Source organism: Styela clava, chromosome 15 (genome assembly GCF_964204865.1).
Source record: "Styela clava chromosome 15, kaStyClav1.hap1.2, whole genome shotgun sequence".
Taxonomy (NCBI): Eukaryota; Metazoa; Chordata; class Ascidiacea; order Stolidobranchia; family Styelidae; genus Styela; species Styela clava.
The window spans coordinates 6,780,506-6,794,667 of NC_135264.1; the positions used below are offsets into that span (position 1 = coordinate 6,780,506).

The 14,162-nt window shown below is 33.5% G+C and overlaps 1 protein-coding gene across 3 annotated transcripts in view; it reads right to left on the minus strand.

Moving 5' to 3' along the window:
- The window catches only part of LOC120334462 (uncharacterized), a 30,520-nt gene extending 19,679 nt beyond the window's left edge, over window positions 1-10,841 (minus strand). The window contains exons 1-5 of one of the 3 annotated variants that reach the window (XM_078109496.1): window positions 9,039-10,841; window positions 6,021-6,125; window positions 5,555-5,650; window positions 2,036-2,089; window positions 683-1,116 (exon numbers count right to left, since the gene is read on the minus strand). In XM_078109496.1, the coding sequence (XP_077965622.1) occupies window positions 683-1,116; window positions 2,036-2,089; window positions 5,555-5,650; window positions 6,021-6,032 (596 nt within the window). In that variant the 5' untranslated portion in view covers window positions 6,033-6,125; window positions 9,039-10,841. Of the gene's footprint in view, window positions 1-682; window positions 1,117-2,035; window positions 2,090-5,554; window positions 5,651-6,010; window positions 6,131-9,038 lie in introns of those variants that run through there. The other 2 variants (XM_078109498.1, XM_078109497.1) reach the window with 2 other exon arrangements.
- Between the last annotated feature and the right edge of the window lie 3,321 nt (window positions 10,842-14,162).

Below are 14,162 nucleotides of genomic sequence, written 5' to 3' on the forward strand. Positions count from 1 at the left end.
TCGGATAGTTGAACCCATACTAACCCTAACCCATGGGTTTTAGCACTCGCATATAGATTGAACCCGTGGATATACACATGGGTTCAAATGTACGCAGGTTCAAATGTACGGTCACCTACTGGACATACCAGTGAGGCAAAATATTAGATTCAAATATTTTAACAAAATCAAAATAGAAAACTTTTTATGCTAATCCAAATAGCAAAATCAAAAAAAAATAAAATGAAAACTCTAACCACATGAAAGAAAACATCACTATAGTATGCTATATTATTGTTACCAACTATAATTTGGGCACTCCAGAAGTATGCGTACCAATATGGAGGTAACTGATTTTGTTCGCCTATTTTACATCAAGTTGTGTAAAGGGACTGAATCCTATAGGCAGGGGGTATATTCACTTGGCTAACACAGACAGTCCCCAGACCTAATAAAGGTACTAAAATAGGGTAAATCGGAATAAAATTATGACCTAACCCTAACCTGGTACACACACTATGGGAGTACCATACCGGTAATTTATACATCACCCTGGGTGTAAGTCATTGGGTAAGCAATGCTGAACAAGAAAGATTACTTTGCTTTGAAAATACTTGCTTTTTACATATCAGCGAATGCTTGTAGTAAGACTTGTTCAAAGCAAATGTGGAAAAGTAAAAACTTGATACAAAAAGTTATCTACCTTCGCCTGGAGATAGAATCATCCGGTATGCTACTAGAAGTTCTGTATCTATTTCCATATTCACTTTCAGGCATACTAATATCACTACGCATAGTGTCTGTATATTGATCTATAACAAATGATTCCTGATCTGTCAAATCGTCCTGAATCGCAATGGAATTATTTCGCCACTCTTGCACTTTTTCTTGGCTTTGTTGCATCGCAGTCATTTGGTGATTGTGGACAGGATTTCCAGAAGCAGCTATTCCAGTTTGATGTTCAGATGGTGTACGCATTGATAGGTTTTCCATTTCTTTAGCCATATTATAATTAGGATAATTAGGACTTCCATTGTAAACTCCATTACCCATAATATGATTATGGGGTCTATCGTTTGGATGTTCAGTTGGCTGACGATTTCCAGTTCTTCCCGAATCCATCATATTCAATGACCCCTGAAATATGAATTCCGCGATAAAATACACTGGAAATGCTGCACGGAATAGACTAGTTAAAAACAAAGAATTGGTAAATATAGTCAAATTCAATTCTAAACTATTGAATGGATGGGAAAAAATATTTTCGAATTCGCACACCCTATGTATAACACAACAAATGTGAGATAAAAATTGTTTAAATCCACTTTCTATTTTGTATGAAGGGTTACCATAAATTAAAGAAAGCCAACTTCAGCCTGGTTTTCAGATTTTAATTGCCTTTTACCGTAGATAGACAACTACCACAGGGGTGTGCAACGCTTTTTTTCTCTTTACATAAACTGTCGGAATATCGGATTAAAATTTTACGCTTGATGAGTGAAAATCTGAGTGTTGACGGCCTGATGGGCCAAGCTGGCTTGACGCTACTGTTCTAAACTATTTCTAAAATGAAATATTATACCATGAGTGCATACATGCAAATATATAGCCGATGGTATACACTGAAATACAATAGCCCAGAGCTGGTTTTACTACTAGTGGGAATTTTAATGTTTTAGGCTAGAAAATCCCATAATCCTTACTGTGGTAGCAACTAGCAAGACTATTATTTACTATTAGTATTACGATATTTAGTATTTACAAAATTACAAGCCACTTATAAATAGGAGCACAGACGAAATGCCCAAATATGAGGACACGGATCTCCTACATCAGCACCAGTATGGCCTTAGCTCAATAACCCAGCTTGATATAAAGATTGGCAGGCAATTGTGACATAATAAAATGTTCTTATACTCCATAAAAATGTTAACATGAATAAAAATAAAACAGCAAACGACGGAAGCGAATATTGAGATTTAAGATTGCTATACTGTAAAATACTAATTAAAATACAATTCCAGAATAAAGAAAATTTTTCTCCAAGGTCTCATACCTGCGAAGCAGAAGGTCGCAAATTCAAATTTCCTTCACTACAAACAGGTCTCATCTAAAAATTAAATTTAGCAAATATTTAAAAATGATCAATTTTCACATTACCAAATTCATTGAATAAAATATGAAGATTGTTATAATGTTGTACAAAATAAAATAAAAAACATGAAAGAAACAAAACATTCCAGACCCAGTAATGTGGAAGATAAGACAAGTTAATAAAATCACATCGCATAGATTAGTGGTCCCCAAAGTGGATTGATCGGGGGCCAAAATCAGAATCAGAAAGATATTCGCGAGCCAGGAGAGGGGAGCGCTCACATGGACGCGACTAGTGACTAGTAGGTATGTAATCCTAATACCAGTACGTATAATTAATACACCGGTATAATTGAATTGTGATAATGACGTAACCAATGGCGGTATCTAGAATGCAAAAAAGTAAAAACATAATAGTGTTGATAGGTTCGCTGGGACATATTAAATTGTTACACGGGCCGTAATTGGCCCGAGAGCTGCGGTTTGGGAACCACTGGTATAAATCAATTTCAATATCTATTACTGTCACAATGCTTCTGATTCCTGAATGATTCCTTTAAATAACTTGGTTCCACTAAGTAGGCTAAGTAGGAATAAACCTTCGAAAGTTTTTCGGATTTTAGAAATCTTATTACCGTAATCAACTATTTTTTCAATATTTGGCTTGAATACAGAAGAACTGTATCTAGCATAGCCATGTCTCTATTTTATACTTGAATGAATGAATCTATTCCATTGATGAATATTTCAGTTTTTACATTCTGACCCAATACACAAAATATTTTTGACCGCATTCTACTTATGAATTTTCCAAACCTATAAGTTGATTGTTTACAGATTCAAGAAATGATGTGATTATAATCAAACTAGATCCTAAAAATACATTTTTCCAACCTTTTCGTCTCAAATTGTATTCTATCTTTGAATTTAATAAATAATAGAATTTACATACCGTATATTATCGCACATAAAACAATAAATCTTGAATAGTTATTAAAATTGGATAGTTACTATATTAAGAGTTAATGATCTTGCTTTTCCCATATTACCGTAATTTCCGTAATTGAGGAAGTACCCATGCCAACGTTGAATCACATGACTCACAGAATAGTAAGAAGTAAGATAGGTGCTTCAAAAAAGACCATCATGATAAAATATAGACCATTGGTAATGTTAACTTGTTTATCTGCTAGACTAATATTGGCACTCTGCTTCCAAGGCATGGTAAAACTGAACTAAAATTTTTTATATACAGCCTAAAAAAATATATTTTTGAATATAGGATATCATGGTTGTCCCTAAATTTGTACACATCATTGTAAATTTGCAGAAATTCAATTTGGTAATACAAAATAGTTGAAATTGTTTTGATTGATTTTTTTTATTTTTTAACAGTCTTAGATAGTAAAGCTATAGGATATCGAACACTCAATATGACAAGATTCAAATGGGAATATTCTGAATTATTCCAACTCACTGTAATTATCAAAAACTATATTAAACTTACTATATCTAATACTTAACTTACTGTTATAATATCAAATTACTTCAACTAACTTACTATATCAATTATCAATATACTAATACAGTAGAATGCATTTAACTGCTCAATTCGTTTTTCTCTAATAGATACTACACAATCAAACCTTTTATACAGTATATCAAACTAAAAGTCCCTGTCTTACATAGCCCACTGTAGCTGTTTCTTTATGGCATTTGTAAAAAACTCAACCTGAACTTATATATTTATACCCTTATATGTTAAATTTTTTAATAGCTTAACATAGCTGCATTTGAATAAAATTGCAGCTGATCATGATAACTATTTCCTGTCTGAGAACCTACAAGGACTGGTTAATGAACCTAACCGGTTACATATTGATTACCGAGTACCTTCTGTCTACATAGCGGTAATTCTTAAAATACACAAATAATTGTAATTGTACTATAGTATAGTACAACAGACAGACTATACAAGACATAATAGGAGCTTTCTGGTTATTCATGTCTGATAATTACACAAAAATATAGGTACTTGATGAATATAGGAAATTATGAATATAAATTTATTGACGCTATGCTGTACTGATGAGTGACGACATATATTCAAATTTGCATGTAAAATAGGTTTAAGGTTTGAATTCCCTCCCTTGTGTCCTTTAGAATTCCTATTTTTACAGTTGTTATTTTGTATTCATATATATACAGTATGGTAAAATATATATGGCTTTGAAAAAAAGATTAAGTAATTAAGCAAAGCAGCCAAACTTTGCCTACCTGGAAATGGTTGATAAATTCGATGACACAGCAAAATTGTAGCTCTAACATAAATTAATTTTGTACTGACAACCTATTTCTTTGTCCTATGCTCACTTTTGAACAAATAAGTAAATACTTTCCAACTGATGTTGATGTGGGCAAACAAAAAAATATAAGTTTTACTACCGGTATTTAGTAAACGTCAATCTGAGACATAATAAACAAACTTTGACATATCTTGAAACTAGCTAAAATGAAAATAGGTTGTTTTCAAATTATAGCACTGATTGAGGTTCAAATTTTTGTTTGAAAATGTTGTAACTGAAGATATAAAATAGGATAGATGATTTATGAATGACTAATTCATCAAATCATTAAAATACTTTAATCAATTGATACATATTTGTTCTACAAACTTATACTACCAAATTGTAATTATTTGACTATTCATAATATCTCAGTTGGTATTTGTACAATAAAGTAATAGTTCAGCATATAAAAGGATTACGGTAATTTCCTAAGTGTAATGCAACATTCCAAGTCTTGCAGATATTTTAAATAACTCAAGACAAGACTAGAAGTATTCACTTTCATTACATTGACTTCATAAAATGAAGATGATAAATTAAAAAAAAAGCAGTATTGAAACAAAGTTGAAAAATTCTCAATACTTTACCTTAATTAGAAAAGGTATAAACTGCCCACGTCTGTCTGCTAAAATATTACTGTCGGCAATTTAAACTACCGGTAGCTATTGATTCGAATCGCAACATCAAGAAATAAAAATATTAGGATATATTTAAGTTCGTAAGAAACAACATCAGCTGTTGTAATTAACTACAATACTCGCATAATAATAGGATGACTTTTCTGCTAAAATAAAAACTTCAGATCAATAATGACCAGTATAGTCATTGGAAAATTTTGATAAAGTGTTAATTTGTATTGGTCAATTCGGAAAGAGTATGACAATTAATAACAGTTTATGTCACGTTTCACATTCTACTATTTGGCCATAAACGATTGATTTTGGCACAATCTAGCAAGTTTGCATCAAAGAAAAATAATGCAAGCAGAGCTCAAAATCAACCACAATGACTCAGTGACATTTGAAAAAAAGGGGAATTTCCTGACTTTTATATTCACAAGAAATCAATGATAGGTATTTTATTTTATACGACTCACAATTCATATGACAAATCATACATCAGCAGATACTCACACGTCGTGGATTTGTTGCCGGTACTCTGACGATGCGTTTGTACATGTCACGATCAGATGGAACGTATTGGTATCTCGGAGAAGATTGTGAAGTTGGCTGCAAAAATAAGGGAAAGACAATATATTCTCAATACCAAAAAAACATTACTAACATAAAACATTTGGAAATCACATACCAAGTTAAAATTTGTTTATAATAATTATTTTTTATTTGGCATTAAGAAACGCAAAAGATAATTTATAATAAGAGCAATACATCATGATATGGGCAATTAAAATGACATCATTGCAAAAATACTGTGCAATATTTGCAGTGCGCAGGAAGCTTCGACTGGTCAGCACATCATCATACTGCTGAAGTGCTGTGTACACTATGACAACATTCAAATTATTCAAAAAAAAAAAAATATGTACTAGCTACATATGGAAATTAGAATTTGTGAAATTTAAAACTCACAAAGACTTACATTTTGCAGCATGCTTTCTTAACTCGAATGTAGAGAGAATGCAGAAATCAGAATCAAAGATTCGCCGATATCCACTGGTAGACTACTATATTTAATCAATATAATCTGCGTAAAAACAGTATATATATATATATATATATAATTATATTCACATTAATATATAAAACATCATATAATTAACAATATGTTTAAGTTTAAAAAAACAATGAGGTAGGGTGCTGTCATAGGGTGGTTCACGTAACTGCTGGTCGATTACGGCTTCCTCCACCATCAAGTCCATGCTTCAGAAAACATAATAACTGGCTAATCCCATACCCGACATGGACTGATAACCGGATGAGAAGACATTGTTTACCATATGAATAAACCGTCTAACCTCGATTTGAAAATGAGGCCGCAATAGTATTAATCAAACAAACAAATTTATGCAAATCCTATATACGATCCCATGATTACTAAATCATAATCATATATCTATTTTGGTTCAATTCCTATGTAACTACATTTTATCCATGCTACAGTATTATTATTATCAACATAACAGGTCATCAAATGTCAATGCAATATCTGTATTATGGGAATAATGTCGCACAGACAGATATCAAATGAAGCTTTCTAATTCTATAATATAAATTGAAGAGCACAGGACGTCCTCCTAGGACACCCATACTGGGAAAATTCTTAGAGCAATTTGATTGCTTATGTACAGTTTGTTCAGATCTAAAGAACAAGTAATGAAAAAGTTTTGAAGAGTTCTCACTCATTTAAACTGTAATTTTTTTATTTTATGCTAAATACGGAGCACTCAATTAACTAGAGCAAAAGGGAAAAATATTTTTTATATTTAATAGGATTAATCTGATAATATCTATCAAATGCTTGAAAAACCACAAAAATCCTCTATCAAAGGGCAAATAGGTACAAAAAAGTTGTTTTACAGGAAAAAAAGGAATTTATCACTTTAGTTAGTTTTGAACAAATTTTTACGAGTAAAGATGAATATATATAGGTATAATGATTTGAGTAGGTCGAATCATTATTACATTGTCGCTGACACGTATGCTGGTTATATATATTATCATAGTTGATATGATACTGTTAGTATAAAATGATTAAACCATTGAAGCATTAAATCCATAATATTTAATATTTATACCATTATGTACTGTTATTAATTTAATGTGGCAGTCATAATAACATTGCAAGCAAATATCGAAACAAAGTAATTAGAGATGATAGACTAGACTTAGGTTTGAGTTATTTGTCAGCCACTGGCCAGTCATTCAGCAATAAACAAAACAACACAAAAAACTTCACCAGAGTGAATGAAACATAATAATAGAATGAAAACCTTCTCTAACATGAATCAGTGCACTTCAGCTTACTCGGCCATGTATAAATGAACAGACACTATCGAACAAAACTACAACAAATTTTAATAAGCAAGCAAGCATCAAAATGCAACTAACAAGACCAAATATGTCAAAAGAATATCGTGATAAAATCTCATGACAATATTATGTGATATTAATAGCTAAGCTTGAATATCAAGAAAAAATCGTCTTTTCCCATCATTTGCACATGATTTTGAATGAGGGCATATGTCCTGAGGGTATAACCAGAAATTGTCTTATATTATTAGCAATACAGTAAGCGAGGACAGCCTCATGTATCTGCCCTCGGGTCTTAATTTTCAATGTTGTATGTAATAAAATGTGATATCATTCATTATTATAAATAAATTTATAAAAAAACAAAGAAAATTGTACGAGTCACAGATGAATTGCAGTTATCCAATGTTCTTGCTATTACGGTGATGAAATAAATGAATATTTACATTGAGAATAGCCCTACATAACTTGATACTTTAATAAAATAGGAGATCAAAAAGCGCTGTGACAATATTATCAATTTGGAATAGGTTTGGGCAGCAGTGGACATTCATAATTTTAAAATTACTATAATAATAGTATTGATATTTTCATTTAAATTCACTAATTTTTTTCAACTTAGTTCAATGTCGTATTCAAAATGTTCCATTTCTGAGAAAAAATATGATGTATTGTGGTATAATGTAAATGTCAATTAAATATATGATAAGATGAAAAAATAGATACCAATATCTTTTAACAATGTTTTATTGTGTACTTTGTCAAATCCATATTATGCTGCTATACCGAATTGCATTACTAAGAAAATATTTGAGAGTAAAAACATCACAAGTTGGAATATCCCTAACTTGAATGCCAATTGTACAAATAATTTATAAGTAATTTATAGCAAGTCAAATTATGCCATTCATGACATGACATACCGTAATAAATCTTAATAAAAAATGCAAATAACATTATTTAAATGCATTGTGTGACATAGAAAAGTTTTTAATATCAGAATATTTGGATTTTTTATATAAAGATTTAATTTACTCATTACTTAAAAAAAAAAATTTATCAATAAACTATAAAAGCACAAAAAATATTTTTTCTAATTACAATACAAGACGAAATAATCATGTCACAATGTGATTAGATAATTTAATTTACCATTACAATAGATGTCGTTAAGTTGTGGTAAAATTAAAAATACCTATCGATATTGATAGAACATCTGATAAATATATAATAGATTCAACAAAAAGTGAATAAATAGGAATTCAATGTTATTGATCGGAACAATACTTGAAACTTTCAAAAATTTTCATCAAAATGAAAACGCATAAAAGATGCCAAATAGAATATCATGGACTTTAATTAGATGTAAAATTTATAATTTTTGCAGCAATATTATGATTGATCGAATAATTTACTCTGATATTCTAGCATTCCGCAAATGTTTTTTGATATTAAATTTGTATTATATTACAATTCATTGTAACACATTATATTACAAGTTAAAATAATCTTTGTACTTTCAATAACTTAATTTGGAAACGATACATCATCTAAATATCTCCATTGAAGAATAATTTAGTGATAAGTTACTTATACGTATGAGGGTGATAGGAAGACTTATACTCACTTTGGTCTGATATTTTGTTTATACCAAACAAAAAAGGTTGATTTCAATATCAATAATTTTCCGAATCTTGTTTTATGATTTGCAACATATTCATTTGATAAACAACTTAATCGCAGAAACAAAAAACTGTAACAAATGTATTGGATTCTGAAAATATAAGATAATTCAATTATAAAGCTTTAGACTATATTATAACCTTCCCCCTTACAGCTTTAATTTATGAGAATAATAAACAGATGTTCACTAAAGGGCGTAAGTACTTTTATTTGGCACGGCACAATCATTCTTGCATATGTAATTCGTGACCCCCACCTGGCTCCGTCATCTGAGAATTACGTCAATACGACCTCACAATCACGTCAAAAGTCTTGGCAAAGTATAGCTACGATCGCCCAAAATGGCATCTTTGCCAACGATAACGAACTCTCTAAAGCCAGTGACCTCTCATATATATCGGGATCGTCATGACGAGAAAAATGGCTTCCTCAATTTCGGGTGATTGTCTACCCGTCTTGAATGACAGTTCAGCAGTTAGTATAGTTCGGAGGGCCTAATTCCGTTACTATGACGTCGTAGTGGTGTAATTTTTTAATGACTTAGTCGGGTCAGCAGGTGAGGGTTGGGAAAAGTGACGTAATACAGCCCTCCAAAGTATTCGGACGGATAGTCGGCACAGATGCCATTTCAGACGATCGTAGCTATACTTTAGCAATCTCTATGACGCGATTGTGAATTTGTGACGTCGCAGTGATGTAATTTTTGGGTACATACTCAGGTGGGGGTTAGGAATATTATATTAATAAAATCGTTATGATAAACCCTCTGCAAGTACTTGACAACGCAGACTTCGAGAGACCCGGGAACTGTATACCAAGCAAAATAAACAAGGCTTCCATACCGTCCTTATTTATAAGAATTGCATTCTACAAAATACAATTTGTCCCAATTTTTAGGATCACTATTTGTTTCTGAGCCATGTCTACTCAGTTGAAATGAAATGTTTATAACTGAGCAATGAGAAATTGTCTGATTGTTGCAGCAAAACCATGGCAGTGATGTAAATACTTCAGTCTTCAGTACTTGAACATAATTGAAGCAACTCCGATTTTATCGCTGATTTTCAGATTTTTAGAAGATGAAAGTCCTGAATATGCACCTGATGGTGGAGAAAGGTGTAAAAGACCAGTGGCTACAGGGCTTTGACGAGTCCAGCAATCCTCTCGCACAGCAACTATCGCCACATGACAGAATGGCATTCGAACCTGTGAACCCACGCAGTCCTGCAGTCAGAGGTGAGGTGCCGAGCGTACCGATATATTCCTAAAGCATAGCACGATGCGCTATACATCTATACCAACAATGCCTCTCTGATTCTCTGCATGTCCCAAATTCGGGTCTGATATAGTTTAGTACCACATGCACTTCTAGTTGGCCTGGCTCAACAATTTTTGCATATGCCAATCCTAACCTCACCTGACTACGTCACCGAAAAATTATGTCATTTCGACGTCACATTGGCGTAATAAGGACCACCAAGGTATGCGGATGGTCGTCCAAAACGCGCAGATGATCACCCGAAATCGAGCAAGCTATTTCTCTCGTTTTCCCGTCACGATAGGAGAGAAATCGGCGGCGTTAGTGAGTCCGTTATCGGCGGTGCAGATGCCATTTCGGGCGATCGTGATTACACTTTGGCAATCCCTATGACATGTTTGTGACCTCTTATTGGCATAATTTTTGGATGGCATAGTCAGATGGGGGTTAGGATTAACATATGCAAAATTCGTTGTGATATGCCAACCGGAAGTACTTGTGGTACTAAACTATACTAGACCCCGAAATTCTGGGGTCTCATGTACTTTCTTACCTGAATAACTTCTAGTGGGCGTGGCGTAACAATTTTTGGATATATGATTCCTGACCCCTACCTGATGACGTCATCCGAAAATTACGTCACTGCGACGTCACAATAACGAAATACAGCTTGCCAAAGTATAGCGACGGTCACCCGTAATGGCGCCTACGAGTATGTCAACAAACTCAATACGTCAGCGACCTCTCTCTTATCGGGGTCGTTGTACAGAGCTCAAAAATAAACAAGAATCACAAGCGACTAAATTGTCGCCAAGGAACGTTCACGATATCCCATTCTGACCAATTTCTGTCCAGCAATAGCTCATGTATCGTGCTACAATCTAAAATAGAGCGTTATACGATACAACTCTAACCAAGGCTTTAGACAAGCAGAAAATACATGTTATTTTACGCAATGGTTGAAGTTGGGTACCACGCACATAAAGACTTATTATTTTATGTCCAGCAATAGCTCATGTATTGTGCTACGATCTATTAATAGGGTGATATACGATACCGCTCTGAGCTAGGCTTTAGACAAACAGAAAGAACATTTAATTCACGCAATGATTGAGGTTAGGTGCCGCAGACATAAAGACTTGTTATTTAATATCCAGAGACTGATCATGTATTGGGCCACATTTTATTAATAGGACGTGGAACGCTTTCACTCTATGCAAGGCTTTAGACAAGCAGAAACCGACATATTAATTTGCCTTAGCGCAATTGATGTAGTTTCTTACCTCGATAACTTATACTTATCTTAGCGTAACAATTTTTGCATATATCATTCCTGACCCTCACCTGACTTCGTCATCCAAAAATTACGTCAATGCGATGTCACAATAACGAAATCGAGCTTGCCCAATAATAGCGACCATAATGCAATCGTGATAAATACGCCTGTGTGACCGGTATGGGTGTACTTTCGTACCTCAATAACTTCTAGTTAACTTAGCGTAACAATTTTTGCACGTAATATTCCTGACCCTCACCTGATTTAATCATCAAAAAATTACGCCAATACGACGTCACAATAACGAAATAGAGCTTGCCTAATAATAGCGACGATTACTGGTAATGCCACCTATGGATGTAGTTTCTTACCTCAATAACTTATACTTATCTTAGCGTAACAATTATTGCATATATTATTCCTGACCCTCACCTGACTTCATGTTCCAAAAATTACGTCAATGCGACTTCACAATAACGAAATAGAGCTTGCCTAATAATAGCGACCATAATGCAATCGTGATAAATACGTCTGTGTGTCGGCTATGGATGTAGTTTCTTACCTCAATAACTTCTAGTTAACTTAGCGTAAGAATTCTTGCATATAATATTCATGACCTTCACCTGACTTCGTCATCCAAAAATTACGTCACTGCAACGTCACAATAACGAAATAGAGCTTGCTCAATAATAGCGACGATTACTATTAATGACACCTATGGACGTAGTTTCTTACCTCAATAACTTATACTTATCTTAGCGTAACAATTATTGCATATATTATTCCTGACCCTCACCTGACTTCATGTTCCAAAAATTACGTCAATGCGACTTCACAATAATGAAATAGAGCTTGCCTAATAATAGCGACCATAATGCAATCGTGATAAATACGTCTGTGTGTCCGCTATGAATGTAGTTTCTTACCTCAATAACTTCTAGTTAACTTAGCGTAACAATTTTTGCATATAATATTCATGACCTTCACCTGACTTCGTCATCCAAAAATTACGTCACTGCAACGTCACAATAACGAAATAGAGCTTGCTCAATAATAGCGACGATTACTATTAATGCCACCTATGGATGTAGTTTCTTACCTCAATAACTTATACTTATCTTAGCGTAACAATTATTGCATATATTATTCCTGACCCTCACCTGACTTCATGTTCCAAAAATTACGTCAATGCGACTTCACAATAACGAAATAGAGCTTGCCTAATAATAGCGACCATAATGCAATCGTGATAAATACGTCTGTGTGTCCGCTATGGATGTAGTTTCTTACCTCAATAACTTCTAGTTAACTTAGCGTAAAAATTCTTGCATATAATATTCATGACCTTCACCTGACTTCGTCATCCAAAAATTACGTCACTGCAACGTCACAATAACGAAATAGAGCTTGCTCAATAATAGCGACGATTACTATTAATGACACCTATGGACGTAGTTTCTTACCTCAATAACTTATACTTATCTTAGCGTAACAATTATTGCATATAATATTCCTGACCCTCACCTGACTTCATGTTCCAAAAATTACGTCAATGCGACTTCACAATAATGAAATAGAGCTTGCCTAATAATAGCGACCATAATGCAATCGTGATAAATACGTCTGTGTGTCCGCTATGAATGTAGTTTCTTACCTCAATAACTTCTAGTTAACTTAGCGTAACAATTTTTGCATATAATATTCATGACCTTCACCTGACTTCGTCATCCAAAAATTACGTCACTGCAACGTCACAATAACGAAATAGAGCTTGCTCAATAATAGCGACGATTACTATTAATGCCACCTATGGATGTAGTTTCTTACCTCAATAACTTATATTTATCTTAGCGTAACAATTATTGCATATAATATTCCTGACCCTCACCTGACTTCATGTTCCAAAAATTACGTCAGTGCGACTTCACAATAATGAAATAGAGCTTGCCTAATAATAGCGACCATAATGCAATCGTGATAAATACGTCTGTGTGTCCGCTATGGATGTAGTTTCTTACCTCAATAACTTCTAGTTAACTTAGCGTAACAATTTTTGCATATAATATTCATGACCTTCACCTGACTTCGTCATCCAAAAATTACGTCACTGCAACGTCACAATAACGAAATAGAGCTTGCTCAATAATAGCGACGATTACTATTAATGCCACCTATGGATGTAGTTTCTTACCTCAATAACTTCTAGTTAACTTAGCGTAACAATTTTTGCATATAATATTCCTGACCCTGCCCTGACTTCGTCATCCAAAAATTACGTCACTGCATCCTCCCAATCACGAACTAGAGCTTGCCTAATAATAGCGACGATAATAAAGCCGTAATAATGGCGCTTGCGAGTACGCTATGAGTGTATTTTTGTACCACACAACTAAAGCCTTGTTATTTGATGTCCTTCCGTACGTCATGTATTCGTCCTACCTTTATTCATAAGACGTTAAACAATGTTAAGATCCTTCAAATGTTAATACCCCTACAATGTTTCCAGACCTTTTTCATCTTGCGGTTCACTAACA